A 17,775-nucleotide genomic window follows, 5' to 3' on the forward strand; every position below is an offset into this window, starting at 1 on the left:
TGAGTACCGTCATCTTTATGGCCTCTCAACTCCTGCACCATCATCTTGTACCTTAGCACGTCTTGTTTCTGTTCGTGTGTTCGTTCCGGATCTTGCTTCAAAATGGCTCTCTCATCCCTCCTCACCTTGCTCGTCCTAGCCTCGACTTGCTGGATCAACGTCAATGCAATTTACAGCCAGAACTCCCCCGTCCTTCAACTCAATGCAAAGACATATGACACCCTGATTGCCAAGTCTAATCACACATCTGTATGTTGAGTAAATCCAAAGTACGATTCCGAGTAGACCACTGACTGCTCACCTAGATCGTCGAGTTTTATGCGCCTTGGTGCGGACACTGCCAGAATCTCAAACCTGCCTATGAGAAAGCTGCAAAGAACCTCGCCGGATTGGCCAAGGTGGCTGCCATCGACTGTGATGAGGAGGCAAACAAACCATTCTGCGGACAAATGGGCGTTCAGGGCTTCCCAACATTAAAAATCGTTAAACCTGGAAACAAGCCTGGTCGACCCATAGTTGAAGACTACCAGGGACCGAGAACAGCCAAAGGAATAGTTGAGGCTGTCAAGGACAAGCTTCCGAATCATGTCAGGAGATTACAAGGCGACGCTTTCCAAAAGTGGCTCAATGATCCGGCTTCATCTGCAAAGGCAATTGTCTTTACCGACAAAAGCACGACAAGCCCCTTGGTCAAAAGTCTGGCGGTCGATTTTCTCGGGTCCATCGCCTTTGCACAAGTCAAAGACAAGGCTACTGCGGAGAAATACGGTGTTACCAGACTCCCGTCAGTTCAATTGGTCACTGCCACTGGCGAAGAATCTATTACCTACAATGGAGAGATCAATCGAGACTCTTTGCTGAGCTTCTTCAGTCAAGTTGCTCCTCCAAATCCGGATCCAGCCCCGAAAGAAGCCAAAGCAGCCAAGTCGAAGAAATCAAAGTCGACTCCTTCCCCTTCCGCTTCAGCTGGCTTCTCGAGAGCTTCCGAGGCTCACAAATCCTCTGATTTTGACGACTTCCTTGCAAGCTCTGGGACTATTGTGCTGGACGACGACCTTCCCACCGACTCACCTCTGCCCATTGTTGATCACGAAGAGAAACCAATGGTTGTACCTGATGTGGCTCCTCCAATTTCTACACTTCCTACTGCTGCCGAAGTAGAGTCTGCCTGCCTTGATCCAAAGAGCGGCAATTGTCTTTTGGTGTTGGTCCCAACAGCACTAGGTCCCCCAGTACCATCACAAGATGCGACTTCCGCGCTCGCTTCTCTGGCCGAAATTGCACACAAGTACGACAAACGCAAGGCAAGCATGATACCTACTTATGCCGTGCCAGACGACAACCCCACCTCCACCACGATAAGACAAGAGCTGGGTCTCAGTCCTGCGGGTACACTTGAAGTGATTGCCATAAACATGAAGAGAGGGTGGTGGAGAAGATACTCGACTGAGGCATATGATATACCTGGTCTCGAAAGCTTCATTGATGCCATCAAACTCGGAGAAGGATCCAAATCGAAATTACCACCATCTTTGGGAGGAGTCGCATCAGACTCGTCCGGATCTGAACCGGTCGAAGCTGCTGAGACTGTTGCCGAACCAGAGCCTGAGGCTAGTCCGACCACAGATCACGACGAACTCTGAGCAGCAAAGGCACGACTTTTGCTGTCACATTATGAATAATGAAGCAGCCTGCTATTGTCCTACTTGATCTGTGCTAGTCGTCGAAACTGTCACGGCAGCTGCGCTCCCAAGCAGATCTCAAAACCTTGACTTTACCAACCCTTTATTGATTTCCTTCACTTCACTGTCCTTTCGATTGTACCTCTCAGTTCTTCTTTACTCTTTCTCTACGACTCCTCCCACAACTCTCCTCCTTGCTTTCATCGATCTATATTCCTTCACCGACGAAGGAACCTCGTCCCTAAGGAGCCTCAAAAGACCTCCTCGCTTCTATTTTGTCTGATAGACCCAAACGAAGCCTACGTTCTCTGGAGACTTCGCCGCCGACGGCAGTTTCTGTTTGTTTGACCATGCTTTCGAGGCTTCCGCGCCTTTATTTAGCCTAGCTGTCGCAGCCATGGCTATGCCTCTCGATGCCTTATCCAAGTTTGTCTTGGGACCCCCTCGACCAACACCTGCAGAAGGATTTTCTTCGACGTCCGACCCCAGGTCGACCCTTGAGACGACTCCCACGCAGGCTCAACCTAAAAATCTCTGCCGATCTACAGGCCTTGAAGAGTCCCACGTCATGGCCTCAGCGCAATCTATAAGAGGTCAGAATCCGGAACAATTGCAACTACAGCAGGTATTGCTCGGAGAAAGTCTGATCGATCTGGACGGGAATGCAGACGAAGCGACCGTGAATGGAAATCCCAGTCCGCCGAAAAGCTGTGGCGACGAATACAGTCCTCTGACAGGTACACTCACTACCGCCGCAAAAAGCTTCGAGAGCACTCCTCCGGAAGAGGCTGCGGCAAGCACTAGCGGAGGCACTCTCGCCCTGATACAACAAGATCTGGTAGCTGGTCGTTTCAACATACCCGATTTCAATGGTCAGCATATTGACCTCGAGTCACCACCATCTGGCACCTACCGTTTTCCACCTGCCTCATCGCCCTTCTATGCATCACCTCATCGCCAACGATTCAGCCGTACCCGTTTGCTTCCGGATAGCAGCCTTCCTTTCAACATTCAGATCATGGAACATGTCAAGGACTGGGCTCAGTTTGCATCAACAATCCAGGATGAATCGAAACGAAGAGAGGTTCTTGATCATGTGTTTGAAATCCTGCAAAAGGTCTGGTTTGAAGCACTCCGAATTGGCTATGACCCGGAAACCATTCCAGGAAATGGTACACGGTCTCATACAAGAGGCGTTTCGCAATCGAAGAGGTTGGCGAACCCCGGACACCCGCCCATGATGAGGGCCAGGCCGAGGAAGGGGCTCGACCCCATGAAAGTGCCAGTCTTCGTGTCCAGGGCCTACAAGGAGTCTGAACTTTGGGCAGTCACAGCAGGAGAACTCAAAGAAGCCGGTGTCTCAGAGGATCGTGTTCGCCAGCGAGCAGCTGGTGATTTGGATGATGGTGACGCGATTCTGCAGGAGGTCTTGCACGACTGCGAAGGGGTTATCTCGAAAGAAGATTGGCATGCAGTGATGGACCGCACGGATTCAAACCCAACAGGCCGAAGTCTCTTTCTTTACGCTCTTTTCGAGGTTCAATGGTCCCGCCACAATCTTGAGAAGTTGCAGAAACTTTATGAGAAATTCGCTACACGCCAACAGAAAGACAACACCCAGAAACGCATTGACGCCGAGAAGGAGCGTCATGATCTGTTCATGGCGCTCGCGTTGGAAGTCAACGAACGAACTGGTCTGTCGAGATCACCTTCGCCAATACCTGATCAAGACACGCCCAGCGAATTGATTGAGGTCTGCCAGATTAGCGACCCAGATGCCACAGACTCCATGGGCTTTGGCCCCGAGGATGTTGAGATAGACCGGACTGATTTTGCCACAGTTCTCGGGGTTGAATCCAATGGGAACGAAGCAATGGTGAATCTGCACACTGCAGCGGCCCCTGCTCCAGAGGCAGCAAATTCGAAAGGTCTCAAACGGTCTTCGAGCCCGGAAGTTGCTGAGGAGGATAGGCAACTACCTCCAAGCAAGAAGCTGAGAAGTCTACCATCATATCCAGATGCAACCCGAGCTGTGCCATCGGCTGACAAGGATCCTGTTCCTATCAGACAGCCTGTCGTCCCACCGATCGGAGGTGTAGCTCAAGAAGATCAAGACTCCAACCGATCGAAGAGTAAGTGCATAGTGGCTCTTCACGTTCCGGGGGGGTTCAATCCAGCCGACTTCTCCAGCGAGAAAGTCTTTTTCTACAAGGGTTTCGGTTATCGATATGCGCGCCAATCAACACTTGCACAACGCCGGTCTATGGATGAAGCTCTGCACAAGTACGTGCATTCCTGGATCAAACCACAAAAAGGACTTGACGCTACCTGGCGTTTTGGAAAATACGAAGCACTGTGTGATCCGAACGATGGTGAGCGGACCACAGTTATACACGGCTTCTGGGATGAAAAGGATGGGTCCAAGGTGAAGGGCGCAGACTGGTTCTATGATGGTGATGGGATGGCAACCAAGCGTGGACGCGGAAACTGAACAGCCTATGCGAAGTTTTCTCGACGACGACGAGGATGATCAGGATGACGATGAAGAAGAAGAATCCGCACCAGCTATTCCAAAAATCACTCTGGTGAATAAGCATCTCAAAAATGCCATCCAGGAGAAAAGAGGTAGTGGCAAAAGAAAAACCAGAAGCAGCGGCAAAAACAGCAAAGAGAAGTCCAAGAAGCGTGCGCGAGTTGAATCACTCCCGACACCCTCACCATTATCTCAGTCGGTCTCGAGCACCACATCCTCTTCTCGAAGTACTTCGAAGCCGAAACAGCGTGCTAAGAGATCATCTCGCAACTCAGGCGACACGAGTGACGAAGATTGGTATCCTGATTGATTCTATATCGAAAAATTATGAGCTGCTCTTGGGTGTGCAAGGCACGCGGCATCGGACATGAATGAGCTGAAGCGAGACGTGAAGATGACTTTGAAGATTCTGCATACCATTGGGACAATCTCTGCGTTTAGTGGTTATGAAGCTTGCTCTTGCACTGGGAGGTGCACGGAATACACGGTCTACCAATGAAAATCCTGAACCTCCTTGGAAGGAGTCATTGGGCAAAACCTTGAGACTACCACCACAGGTCCTCACCAGGCAATGTCTTATGCCTGATAAAGTCGATGTGTCGTTCTGTCTTCTGCTCTTCTGCTCTTCTCTATCAGCATCAGCATCTGCATTTTCATACCATAGCACTCTGAACAAGCCCTAGGCCCCTATCTCGAATACACAACAACTTACACTGCTGTTACTGGAAGGAATCATCATGTCTCGCTCTCTCAGACCCCGAGCATACGACAACTTGCCCCCAGAACGCTACCAGGGTCGTGCCTCATTCGGAGAGCCACCGCTCAAGGTAAAGCGGAAGAGAATGGCGGACCAGACGCTGACCATGATCGACGGCGTTCTCACGACAATGGGTCTAAGCGACAACCCAGAATCGACATTCTTTTCGAAACAACTTGGACCACTCGAAAGAGACGCGTGTCCCGGATACATTCTTCCACAGATCAAGGTTCGCTACGGAGATACGTTCTCCTTGACTCGACAGCTTGCAAAATCCCGACCCGAGTACGCACGCGAGGGCAAGCTGGCTGTGCTTAACTGTGCTTCTGACATGGTAATAGCTGGAGGCTGGCGACATCGGTACGGCACGACTCAGGAGGACGCGCTCTGCTACTCGTCCACGCTGTGGCCGACGCTCGAGCGGTGGACACACAAATACCCTTGGCGAAATGCCGTACCAATATATCACAGAGTCAGTAGAGGAGGAACCCAGTGCGCGGGGATATTCAGTCCGCATGTGGTGATCTTTCGGGACGAGTTGATGAAAGAATGCCAAATCCTGCCACGAAAGGATTGGACAAGTGTGAGCGTGGTCAGTGTGGCGGCCCTGGCTTGTCCACCGCAAGTGAAGGATAGCAAGACCGGGGAACTGCGCTTCAAGCTCGACAAGGACGTGCATACGATACGGGAACGGTTTAGAATGATTCTACGTATGGCGGCACGCCATGGGAAGAGTGTGTTGGTGTTGGCGGCGCTGGGGTGTGGCGTTTGGAGGTGTCCTCCACGACAAATGGCTGAGTTGCTCAAGGAGTGTCTTGCTGAGCCGGAGTTCGAGGGGTGGTTCGAAGAGATTTTGGTCGGGATTTATGATGACGAGGTGTGCAGGGTTTGGCGGGAGGTGCTTGAGGCCAAAGGGGTGTCGTAGAAGAAGAGCGGATCGTGAGCCCTAGGCACACCTGCTCGGCAGAGTGATTGAGGGTGCGTCTTGTGACAGTACAATATGATATGCCATGAGACACTGGTTTCTCCGGTACTGCCAATGCCGAAGGTGCGACTTACACAGAATGATTGAATTGAGATTCAGCGACAATCCAGATGAAACTTAAAGTTTAGGCAGCAGTGGTGTTGTGAATGCTTCATTGGATTGAGCTATGGTTCATGTTGAGAGTTACAGCATGGTTTCTAAGTCATGACGCCTTTTTCGCTTTATGCGACTTATCCTTGCCCTTGTCCTTGGACCGGTGCTTCTCCCCATTCCTGGACTCATGCTTCTTCTCTTTATCCTTCCTCTTCTTCTTGTCAGCACCATCAACCTCAGCATTCTCGTCCCCGTTGACCTCGTCCACTTTGCGCTTCTTCTGACTCTTGACGCTCACGACCGTGCTGCGGCCGGAATCCGCCCCAGCGTCCCGAACCTGTCGCTCGGCATCTTCCCAGGCTTCATCATCTGCAGTGACGGCGGTGATTTCAAACCTATACAATAGAAAGACTTGATTAGTTACAGCTGTGCCAGAACACGGCAGTAGGTCAACCTTACCTATCAAGCGGCAGTGCATCAATGAGAGCCCGCTGTTTTTCCTTGAGGTAGGGGTTCACTTGCTCGGCATCTTCCTCGAGGTCGTCATCCACTGCATCGTTGGGATCAGTCTGCACACGGCTGCCAGCTCTCGGTGCTGCGGTACCGTTCAGGCCGAGGTCGACATCCTTCTTTTCCGGAAGACTGGCTTCTACAGCGCCGGAGATGATGGCCCTGAACGCCGTACTGACTTTCCGAACCACCTTGACGAACATCGCGAGAAGCTGGTTGCTGGGCAGGTTGAGTTCCTTCTCGACATCGTTCAGATCTTTTCGTTGAAGTCCGATTGCGAGGAGGATGCTTTGCTGGACGCCGGAGAGGCTGACGTTGCAAGGTGCCTGCTTCAGACGGCCCGTGAAAAACAGCATGGCGACCGCGGGCATCATGTCGAGGATGACGTGATAGTCGAGCATGTTGTTGGCGTAGGATTCGAGGCGGGCGAGGTCAAAGGGGGAGAAGATCGCGTCGAGGTCAGACTTTGATAGAGTTGCAACGCCAGTGGTGCTAGCGGTGTCGTCGGGAGAGGCTTTGGTGGCGCGAGAGGCGGATTCTGATATGGAAAGGGCTTGGACGGAGGCGAATGTGTGGAATTGGTACGAAAGAAGGGTGAGAAAGCGTTTGTGGAAGTCCTGCGAGTAGGCGCTCAGCCAGAAGCTATCGGTACTGGTGCTTGTGGACAGAGGTTTGAGCATTACGCATGAATGTTCACCTGTCAGCTCGTTCGCGGTTTGGCGGAGATAGACAGGAGCGAAGGACGCTCGTTTCCAGAATTTGTGGAGTGGTTGTGTCAAGCCGAACGAGACACCTAGGTAGTCCAGTGGGTCTGGACGGCGCTCCGAGAGCTTGCTGAACAGCGGCGGCATCTGTCTGATATCACGAACTTTGATGTTGTCATCGAGGAGCTCTGATTCCTCAAGTTCGGCATCCGTCACACGCGGCATGTGCGCCATATCTTCGATTGTGGCCTCGTCCTTTTCGGACAACGAGGTGAATTTGCCCTCGTAGAAGTCTTGCAGCAACTGCAAAGCTCGCGAACCATAGCCCATATTCAAGTACTCTGGGTTTGTGGCGATGCGAACAACGCGACTCCCTGATAGACCAGCAAACTCCGAGTCCTGGAATTGCTGGCTCACCAGCCAGGGGATCAGGTCACCACCGGCTCGCTGGCCGCGGGATAAGCTGTTCAGCACGGATTTTTTACTGATGCGACCTTCGAGGGCGACTTGAATGACACAAAGAGGTTCCGGGAGTTTGTTGGCATCTTCGGGGATAGGAGGAATGAGAACGAAGAGTTGATGCGCAGGAGCGTCGGACATTAATTGTAAATCGTTAGGCGAGTTTTTGTAGTGAGAGGCAACATACAGTGCCATCATTTGCTGTAAGAACTTTTCTGAGACGGGGTGGAATGAGAATAGAGTATCGCGATTAACATGGACCAGTTCGCATGTTGAAGGATGTGGTGTACCCTGGGTGTTCATCTTTGATTTGGGCAGTGTAGCGTCGAGGCATAGCAGTCGATTTAACCATTTCTCAACGCCGTCTCCAGGTGCATATCGGATTGGTTCTGATAATGTGATCTCTCTCAGAGATCGTCCCCCAGTATAGACCTTCTGTCCATCTTTGGTTGCTTTCCCGGTCTCCTTATCAGCGACTTCGAGATCATCGCCGTTTGTCTTGACCCCGCCGCTGGATTGTTCACGTAGTTGTTGAATCAGCTTCAGTGAGAGTGATCGACCTGTGCCTTCGTAACCATTGATGGTCGAGGCCATGAATACAAGGTATGGTCCCATCAGCTTCCTAACAAGGGGTAGAGGTATCGCAGCAGCCTCATCAATCACGACCAACTCGGCCTGTCCTAGAACGTGCGCATCTTGCGGCTGGATGTATTGGATTGTTTGCCGATGCGCACGATGGACATTGATGCGCACTATGGCCTTGTTGTAGTCGGGATTTGTTGACTGCAGAATGGTATAGTCGACATGGTCCATGTATTCGAGAGCATCGAAACCTTTGACAACGAATTCAAAAAGAGTCTTCAAGTTTTCTGGACTTGGAGATGTGATGAAGATGTTGCTATAACCGTGGGCCACCGCGGCAGCCACGGCGACGCCCAGTGCCGCTGATTTTCCGCGACCTCTCGCGGCCGTCAGGGTTACTGTACTTCGCAATGTCTTCTCTGATATGGCATCAACAAATGTGAGGAGTGCCTTGGCCTGATCAACAGTCTTTGCGAGAGTGACCAGAGATCCCACAGGCTGACTGTCGGCCAAGCTGTCTTTGATCTCTTTCAACTCTTTCTTGCTCGGCAGTTCACTGTCATCTGCGGAAGCTGGTGGCGGTAGAGCCTGCACATTCTTCCCTCCAGATATGGGTAGGACGTTCAGCTCATCGTCCACGACCAGACAGGACTCGCAGGCTCCGAGGGACAGTATGAATCGTTCATTGAATCTGGCAACAACGTCGTCATGCGCTTCGGTTCGATATCTGGAGTGGACGTCCATAGACATTGTGTAGAGTTGCTTCAGGCTTTTCATGCCTTTCAGCAAAAGAAGTACCAGCCCGCCGCCTTCGACCGTCTCGATGGTGCGGGCCAGGAGATTCGGGGTGATGGCTTCGAAGTCTTGCAAGATACACATGCCATATGTGTTACCCAGGATCTTCTCGGTCTCTTTGTAGTAAACATATCGGATATTGTGCAGTGTAACGAAGAGTTCGAATGGATCCTCCGTATTGGCATCTCGTATGCCTCTCTTGATTTCCTTTTTGATCTTTGCCTCTCGCTTCTTCCGGTGACTAGTGAATCCTAGAAGATCTTTCTTGTAAGCCCATAGAACCGACTTGTTCTGCTTGACGTCGACCGAGGACATGATATAGTGCAGATGTACAATGACATCTTTGGCTCTGTCGCCGACAACGACGATAAAACTGCGCTTCTTTTCCTGTATGCCATTGCGGATAAGCGCAGGGATGCGCGAGTCAATCGCTTTGCGAGGCATTCTCGTAGTCGCCCGGCCTCCCTCCGCCTCAGATACCAGGTACTGACAAAAGTGTCGTTGTGCTAACGACTTTGTATATTTCTTTAGAAAAATATCTAAGTTAGAGGCGCTTCTCCAAAAATTTATTCGGCGCAGTTTCCCTACAGCGCCGGAGGTGGAGAAATGTTCCCCAGCGGAGCCTTATCTAGACTTAATCGCCCAGCCACAGCCTCGTCGGCGGATCTTCATCGGTAGCACCAAATGGGTCTGGGCGCCTTCCAAGTTTCTACCTGCGTTTGACATGCCATGACAATGATCTGCTTTATGCATACAGATGGGCCCGAAAAGAACTTCCTGACGAGAACCTCCCAGGGGACTCCGTGATGCCGCACGTTCGGAGGAAAGGGAAACGCTTTAGCTCTCCATCCTGGCAAGCGATCATAGCCACACCTGACTGGTCTACTGCTCGCCCGAGTAGGTCACAACGATGACCATCATTGACAACGTGTGCTTATGGTGAGTGCGAGTCTCCCGTATAATCATTGGAGTTCTTACTGATCCTTGAAGCATGTCATTGCTGACTGCAGGTTGGATCGCGTACCTCTTCCCAATTTCCACTGCCCACGGTATGCCTCTTGCGATCGTCCCCAATGATTATTCTCAGCACCCCTGACTGTCTCAGATCGACCTATCCACCTCGTCGTTTTTGCCTTACTGGCCGGTTCGTTCGCTTTACCGAGTGCAAGCAAGGCCATACCTAGACTATATCAATCGCCTGAGTCCAACAAGGGCCGTTATGCAGCCCTACCTTTGGAAGAACTTGGACGCGCAATAGAAAGGTTAGGACCTGAAGAGGCGGATGGCCGAGATAATAGGAAGGTCAAGGTCTCATTACTCTCGGCGACGATTGCGGTTCTATCGGTGCGCATTGAGTTGTACCGTCGAATTTCAGGAGCACCAGAATGCACGATCGACAGCGTGGCGGTATTCCTCCCGTTCACGCTCGCATTGTACGATGCAGTTCGATCCCAACGCTCGCTAGCACTGAAGTATGAAGAGCGTCCCGACAGCAGTGTATACGAATCCTTGCGTATGATGATTGGCAAAAGGGTACATGGGCCCCGGACGAGATATCTACTCCCACTGTTTCTCGTGTCATACGGCTGCTATCTCGTTCAAGGACTCTGGGTTTCTTCTAACTCCACCTTCATATGTCCTCTTGTGACTGGTGAACAACGGACAGTCCCGACAATGCAGGTTGTGGCGCTGCTCTTGGATTTATGCCTTGCCATCATCATTTATGAGACGGCACCAAAGGCCGATGGTCGCGGACTTTCAGGTCGGAGATGTGTGGTGCTATGGAGTTCAGCAATGTTTGCCACGGTGTTAATATGGTCGGTCGTGGCCACGATTGTGTATACTTTCAAGCCGGATTACAGGACATGGTTGTTATTACTGGAACCGACGTTGGATTCTAGCACCTTATTCGCCATTTCGGGAAACGTTCTCCTTTTCTGTCTCTTATGCATTACGACACTGCATTGTATTACGACTCACGGCACTTTGGATATGTCGGTCTACTTTACGGCGTTAATGACTATGATACCCGGATTCGAGTTTATTTGGTCTCACAAAAACCCATTTCCTCCGACACCAACCTCAACATCGACCTGGTCTTTCATTCTTGTGGCTGTTGGGTGGAGGGTATATCGCCACATTCAACAAGCACTGCGCGAGAAGAGTCCGATACCGCTTTCTCGCCAGGCACTACTATTTATTGTGTTCGGTATCCTGCTATTACCTCCCTGGGGCAAAAGAGACTATGTTCATTTTCACCCCATTGACATGCTCATCTACGACGCACAACTCCACCACCAGCAGTACCTTGAAACAGTAGGAAACACTGGTTCGCTGGCCGATACCGTCAACCAGTACAAAGAAAAGCACGGGCGCAATCCTCCTCCCAGATTCGATAAATGGCTTGAGTACGCACAAAATAGATCCGCGCTAATCGTCGACGAATTCGACCAAATCTATGAAGACCTGCTGCCTTTTCGCACGATACCGCCTGCCGACCTCAGGCGACATACCTGGGAAATGGTATCCAATCCGTGGAACGAGATATCAGGGATCACGATTCGTAATGGAAACGCGGCAGTTCAGGAAAATGTGCTCCCTACGCATCGATGGATGCTCGAAGGTGTTGCGATACTCATCAACAGTTTTGCCCAATATCTGCCTGATATGGATTTGGCATTCAATCTCAATGACGAGTCGAGGGTGGCGGTGCCATACAAAGATCTCCAGCACCTGCGAGAGCAAGGCCGTTCGTTAGACAAAAGTGGTGGTGGAAGTTGGTCCAACGACCGCGCGGCCGGATGGTTGCCAATTCCAGAGCAAGAATTCACTGAATCAATATTCCACGACTCGGCATTTCGAAACACATTCCGAAAGTTTGGCTCTATAGGATGCAAACCCTCGTCGCTTGCTCGGAGATATCCTCATATTTCGTCCCGGTCACACATTTGCGGCGCGTGTGTCGCTCCACATTCGCTTGGGCAGTTCCTGGCCAACTGGACAGACGCCGCAGACATCTGCCATCAGCCGGACCTGGCACAACTTCACGGCTTCTATATGTCGCCTGCAGCCTTCAAGACGTCGTATCAGCTGATGCCGGTGTTTTCTCAGTCAAAGCCCCATGGTTATAATGACATTTTGTACCCGTCAGCCTGGAACTACATGGACAAAGTCGTCTATGCTCCTAGCGAGGAGAAAGGCACTCCTGGTGAAGAGGGTTACCAGCCGGGGTATCCCGACGCGCCTTTCGAAGAAAAGGAAAACGTCCTGTTCTGGCGCGGAGCAACCTCAGAGGGCGTCGCTTCGGGCAACCACGCCTGGCGCGGCATGACTCGGCAAAGGCTTGTACATATGGCCGATAACCTCACTACGGCGTCCCACGATCGATTTGCCGTCCTCCTACCCAATCCCGACAACTACGCAAAATACAAGTACCAGATCCTGCCTGGCCCCGCGGCCAAGGAGTTGGGACTCAAGACTGACATTGCGATTGTGGATTCCATTGCCCGCTGCGGCGGTGTCGGTCTGCATGATTGCACCGACCAAGAAGGCGAGTTTGGACTGGTCGGGCCCTCGGATTTCCAAGCCCACTGGCGACATCGATTCTTGTTCGATATGGATGGGGCGGGCTTTTCGGGCCGTTTTTTACCGTTTCTGCAGTCGAGGTCATTGCCGTTCAAGACGGCGCTGTTTAGGGAATGGTACGACAGTCGACTTACTGCGTGGTTGCATTTCGTGCCCCAGGATTTGAGGTTGCATGGGATGTGGAGCACACTTGCTTACTTTGCGGGTGTGAATGGGACGATGACTGGACATCAAATCCGCTGGAACCCGCATCTCAAGGAGGGTGAGATGATTGCTGAGGCTGGACGGGAGTGGGCGGGGAGGGTGCTTAGGAAAGAAGATATGGAGTTGTACTTTTTCAGGCTGTTGCTTGAATGGGGACGGTTGACGGATGACAATAGGGATGAGCTGGGGTTTGTGCTGCCTGGCAGCTGAAACGTATATAAGAACAGCGTGTAGTATATATAAGACATATTGCTTGAATCTATATTATCAAGTTCATTCTCATTTTTTATAGAAGTAAGAGAAACGCCCGCCCACCAGATGTGATTGTACAAACATGCTTATTGTCGTTAGAAAACCCAGGAAGTCACTCCGACCTGGATTCTTCATTCGTTTCGAAAGTTAACCACCTCAACAGCCCTACTACCGCGCCGGCACGCCCTGAGCCTGAGCTGCTTCCGTTGCAGGCCCGCCCGTCAGATTCGCCACGAATTCCTGGTATCGGAACACGTCTCCTCCTTTCTTGGGGGCGGGTGTGTTCAGACCACGTACGCCAGCTATACCGATCACGTTCTTGCCCAGGATCCGGCGGCCAGTGAACCCCTCCATAGCGCGATCGATGTCTTTCTGGGACAGAGACCGCTCGCCTGGGTCGGGGGCCGTATTGAGCAGGGCGGAGCGTAGTTCCGCGATGTCGATTTGACCGCTGTCGTCGTCGTCAAAGGCGGAAAAGGCGTTAAGTAGCTCTTGTTGTGGGGACAGGCCGACGAGGATGTTGGCGAGTTGGTTTAGGTACTGCGGAAGGGAAAGCTGTTGGGCCTGACCTGGTGGGAAGAATTGAGTGAGGTTGCTTTCTTGGAGGCCTAGCGATTGAAGTGTTTCGGCGACCGAGGCAGCGTCAATGGTGCCGTTGGAGTTTGAGTCCAGGACAGAGAAGGACTCGCGCATGTTATGAAGGAGTTGGGGTGGGAGTTTGGAGAGGTTGTCGTTTGAGGATAGGCCGTTGGAGACCAGGCGTCGTGGTTCTCTTGATGCCGGTGCCATTGTGTTGGAGGGTCTGGTTGGGGAGGACAGTCGGTGGCTTGTGGGGGATGGTGGTGGTTCGGTTTGCGCACGCCGAAAGGATGAACCGGGCTCGGGTCTAGAGGGTGTAGATATGATTATGTCTTCTTCCTCTTCTTCGGACACCGTGTAGGCGTGTTTCAGCTTGGATGGGGAATTCATTGGTGAGGCGCCGCTTCGGTTCGTTGGTGGTGTATTGGGTCGGTTGGTAACGACGGTGGGTGATCCTGGTGAGGCTGGACGGCGGAAAGGGGAGGAACGAGGGGAGTTGAAGGTTGGTTTGTATGACTGTGCCTGCTTATAAGTGTGAGGACACACAGACCCATTACTGTCGATCATGATGTTGACTTACCATTATCGGTGTCTTCAGGCTAGTCGGTGTGTGTTGTTGTGCTGGTTACAACACGCCGTCCAGACAGTCGGTCCGTATTTATCGTTGTCGTTGTCCGGAAGACTCTTGAGTCAATGACCTGTCCGATATTATAGCCGCGGTGTTTTTGCATCTATGAGTCTGGTATTCTCCTGCTTGTCTCTTTGTTACTGTCGTTCCGCGCAATCACATTATTTACACCCCAGGGACGTTGGCAGGGCAGCGGAACTGCCTCGGATTCCGAGGGGAAGGTTAGGCGACTCCAAGGCCACGAGGGCACAGACCTGACCTGGAATCTTTCCGGCGGGCGCTAAACAAGCTTAAAACGCAGATCTCAGGGGCCGCCCGATAGCAGGGATCGCCGTGCACTGAACTCAAGGGCGCAGGTACAAGGTGCCCCTTCACAGATTGGCAATGAGTCGGTCATATCTATTGGCGATACACATTGCTTGAGATTGGCATCGACAGGCTGAAGAAGAGGAACACCACTCAGTGAGTCTGCGCACCAGCGTCGCATACACTCCCACGTGCTCAAGCAGCACAACCCTCCTCAGGCGCAAGGCTAAAGTGCATATTGTCACAAAGACGACCCCATGATAGCAACCACTACAGCCGCGAAGTCGATGGCGGAAATCGCATATCGCCCACATCATGGCAATGGCGTCCATGATCGAAGGTCTATATCATCCACCACAGGATCCCACAAGTCGTCCATATCACACACGGCTTCACACTATAAAGTCTCGTCGCAGAGCTCGTTAGCACCGCCATCACCAAGGGGCTCCCATATTTCCCAACGTTCCTCGCAAAGGATATCTCCAGTGCCTGAAGATGGTCCATATCGTCCTCAGAAACGTCTCAAGTCACAATATCCCCTACAATCAGCCGAGCCTCATGTGGAATATATTCTGGTCGCATCCTTCGACATTGACAGAGGTCCCATCATGGAGCATCAGTTCCCTGGTGCCATTAGTCCAGATGAGAACATGTTGGCCGAATTGATGCTGCCCGATCAGACACATGTTCGGCAGCAGGACTGGACGATGTTCTTCCTCCACAAAGACGCAGGCACAAATGAAGAAGAGGAGGCCGAAAAAGAGGCCAGAAGAAAGCGCAGGGCGGCCAGAAGACACGCCAGTGGGGTCGCGGAAGGGGAGGACTATGACGGAGACTCGAGCAGTGATGAGAGTGACGCAGGGAGCATCGACAACCCACCATTGATGTACGTCTTGAATTTGGTCAATACCAAGCAAGACAGTACGGTCAAGAGAGGTGCTGTCGTCAAGGCCATGGCTATCTGTACAAGGCACTCCTTCCTGCACATATACAAGCCCCTGCTGCTCCTGGCTTTGGAGGACTACTTCAAGTCGCCCACCCCAGACACGCTGGAGCTGTTATACAACTCTCTCAACGCTATGGATCTGTCTCTGATGCCGCGACTATCATCGCTCGAGCGCCACATCCTTCAGGCGAGTGACACCAAAGATATGTTCGCTGAGAAATTCGAACAGATGATCTCCCAGCGTTTGGCCGATGATGCTTCTGCCAACAGGCTTGACCCGCCGGGTTCACCAGGAAGGTCAGAACCAAAGTATACTGTGCCTCGGGACACTCACGAATTTGAGTCGAAGATAGTATACAATGGCATCCCGATACCAGTGAAGATACCCACCGCATTGTCTCCCGAGACGGTGGGTGACTTTTCCCTCATCAAGCTGGTCCAAATTTTCGGCAATCCGCACATGTCACAACCTCAACCGTTTGCACTGCATCCTCACCTTACCACTTCGGGAGCATACACTCATCCAGTCGTGGTTCTGATTAATGCCATGCTCACGCAGAAACGAGTGATATTTCTCGGTCACAACCGCCCTTCTGGCGAGGTGGCCGAGGCTGTTCTTGCAGCCTGTGCATTGGCTTCTGGTGGTGTCCTGCGTGGATTCACGCGGCACGCTTTTCCATACACCGATCTGACCAAGATTGACGAGCTTTTGAAGGTACCTGGTTTCATTGCTGGGGTCACGAATCCCGCGTTTTCGTATCATCCCGAATGGTGGGACTTGATGTGTGACCTCCCGTCAGGAAGGATGAAAATCTCGTCTTGTATCGAACCGGCTCCTGCCACGGAGGGCACGACATATTTCCAACAGCACGGCCATACTGTGCTCAATCAGAAAGATCCAGCTCACACGGATGCCACCCGAGATAACCTTTTCATGGAAGAAATCACGCGCAGCATAGCCTCACGTGCAGGAGAATCGATCGTCAGGGCCAAATTTCGAGCTTACATCACCAAGTTCACACGCATTGCAGCGGCTTTCGAGGAGACGGTGTATGGAGCGAGTCCTCTCTCGGTGATTCCTCCGACCGAGGTGGACAAAGTGCAGTCCCCTCTGACAGCCATTGCTCGCCCTCGACCAATGTCAATGAAGACCTCCAGTCAAAATCTCAAGGGCCATGGCTATGTATGGCCTAGCGACGAGGCAAAAATGCGAGAACTATCGGCGTCGGCGGCCAGAATTGAAGGATGGAGGAATACTCGGTCCTATCATTCCTTCATTCTAGATCTGGCCAGTCAGTCGCAAGACCTTCCATCACCCACTTCGCCCGTGAGCATGACCAAGATGCTTGCACGAGAACCTAGCAAGCCTTACATTGACCTCTATCATTCTTTGTCCAAGCTTCGTGTTTTGCGTCTCACACCAACCGAAGCTGGCGCGCTCTACCTCGCTCTTGACGCGTACTGCACTGACTATGAGAGCATCCTGGAGCTGCTGGAAACGGCACCACTATCTGAAGCGGGACTTTTCTACATTGGACTCGGCCTTTGGCATGAAGATACAAGAGTCAGGACCGCTGTTGCGAGTCTTCTCGACCGAATCAGGAAGCATCCTGCTGGCCGAGTGTTCTTTAGTCGTCTGGGAGGGTGGGCGAACATGGGCTTCAAGAGATCCTTGCAGGAGAAGGAAGCCAAATCTCGTGAGCAACAACAAGAGGTTGGAGGCATCATGGAGCCTCTGAATACTCTCAGCAACAGGACAACCAGGCGTAGTTGACGAAGTCACCATGTGGTATTGCATGGATTAGGAAGCAATAAAGGTGATGATATCTGCTGGACGAATGATGACGAGAGCCTGTCAAATGGGTAGGATTATGGAAGGCCTCATTACAACGACCACCAATAATGATTAACGACAGTTGATGACCTGATAATGGAAGATTCCTGTGATTGACGCGTGCGTACTCTGTGTATCCCATTTCTCCCTCTTCGCTCTGAGCTTTCTAGTACCGTATGGGCGAACGAGGCAAGCAAGTTGTCCGTTCGCTGACTCACTGAGTGATGTGATTTTGGTGTCCAATATGTGTGGTGTCCCGCTGGTTTATTCTTTTTACCCCTGATTCTCATTTCCTCGGGAAGTGGCTTCTTCCTTTCGAACTATTGGAAACTTGGCAACCT

General features: G+C 51.8%; 7 protein-coding genes across 7 annotated transcripts; 5 read left to right on the plus strand and 2 right to left on the minus strand.

The window, feature by feature from the left end:
- Positions 1–102: 102 nt before the first annotated feature.
- On the plus strand, positions 103–1,643 carry EDD37DRAFT_651893 (protein disulfide-isomerase; the record flags this gene model as incomplete). Its single annotated transcript, XM_062818407.1, has 2 exons — positions 103–249; positions 306–1,643. The coding sequence occupies 2 exons, from the start codon at positions 103–105 to the stop codon at positions 1,641–1,643; spliced, it is 1,485 nt and encodes a 494-aa protein (XP_062668511.1).
- A 96-nt stretch (positions 1,644–1,739) lies between these two features.
- On the plus strand, positions 1,740–4,563 carry EDD37DRAFT_482208 (uncharacterized protein). The gene is made up of 2 exons (XM_062813247.1): positions 1,740–2,275; positions 2,351–4,563. The coding sequence occupies exons 1-2, from the start codon at positions 2,080–2,082 to the stop codon at positions 4,171–4,173; spliced, it is 2,019 nt and encodes a 672-aa protein (XP_062668512.1). The 5' UTR covers positions 1,740–2,079; the 3' UTR covers positions 4,174–4,563.
- On the plus strand, positions 4,564–6,088 carry EDD37DRAFT_482209 (uncharacterized protein). Its single transcript, XM_062813248.1, has one exon. It carries the CDS (start codon positions 4,953–4,955, stop codon positions 5,895–5,897), a length of 945 nt encoding a protein of 314 aa, XP_062668513.1. The 5' UTR covers positions 4,564–4,952; the 3' UTR covers positions 5,898–6,088.
- Position 6,089: 1 nt separating this feature from the next.
- Positions 6,090–9,686, minus strand: EDD37DRAFT_482202 (GNAT acetyltransferase 2-domain-containing protein). Its single transcript, XM_062813246.1, has 2 exons — positions 6,510–9,686; positions 6,090–6,445 (listed from the first exon to the last, which is right to left on the minus strand). Exons 1-2 carry the CDS (start codon positions 9,542–9,544, stop codon positions 6,160–6,162), a joined length of 3,321 nt encoding a protein of 1,106 aa, XP_062668514.1. The 5' UTR covers positions 9,545–9,686; the 3' UTR covers positions 6,090–6,159.
- A 93-nt stretch (positions 9,687–9,779) lies between these two features.
- On the plus strand, positions 9,780–13,145 carry EDD37DRAFT_482274 (uncharacterized protein). Its single transcript, XM_062813249.1, has 3 exons — positions 9,780–10,039; positions 10,091–10,149; positions 10,206–13,145. Exons 1-3 carry the CDS (start codon positions 10,011–10,013, stop codon positions 13,097–13,099), a joined length of 2,982 nt encoding a protein of 993 aa, XP_062668515.1. The 5' UTR covers positions 9,780–10,010; the 3' UTR covers positions 13,100–13,145.
- Position 13,146: 1 nt separating this feature from the next.
- On the minus strand, positions 13,147–14,549 carry EDD37DRAFT_482294 (uncharacterized protein). The gene is made up of 2 exons (XM_062813250.1): positions 14,301–14,549; positions 13,147–14,245 (listed from the first exon to the last, which is right to left on the minus strand). Exons 1-2 carry the CDS (start codon positions 14,301–14,303, stop codon positions 13,310–13,312), a joined length of 939 nt encoding a protein of 312 aa, XP_062668516.1. The 5' UTR covers positions 14,304–14,549; the 3' UTR covers positions 13,147–13,309.
- A 104-nt stretch (positions 14,550–14,653) lies between these two features.
- EDD37DRAFT_635498 (docking domain of Afi1 for Arf3 in vesicle trafficking-domain-containing protein) lies at positions 14,654–17,529 on the plus strand. Its single transcript, XM_062816918.1, has one exon. It carries the CDS (start codon positions 14,912–14,914, stop codon positions 17,372–17,374), a length of 2,463 nt encoding a protein of 820 aa, XP_062668517.1. The 5' UTR covers positions 14,654–14,911; the 3' UTR covers positions 17,375–17,529.
- Positions 17,530–17,775: the final 246 nt, after the last annotated feature.

The sequence above is a fragment of the Exophiala viscosa genome, assembly GCF_022695815.1.
Source record: "Exophiala viscosa unplaced genomic scaffold EDD37scaffold_8, whole genome shotgun sequence".
NCBI classification, from domain to species: domain Eukaryota; kingdom Fungi; phylum Ascomycota; class Eurotiomycetes; order Chaetothyriales; family Herpotrichiellaceae; genus Exophiala; species Exophiala viscosa.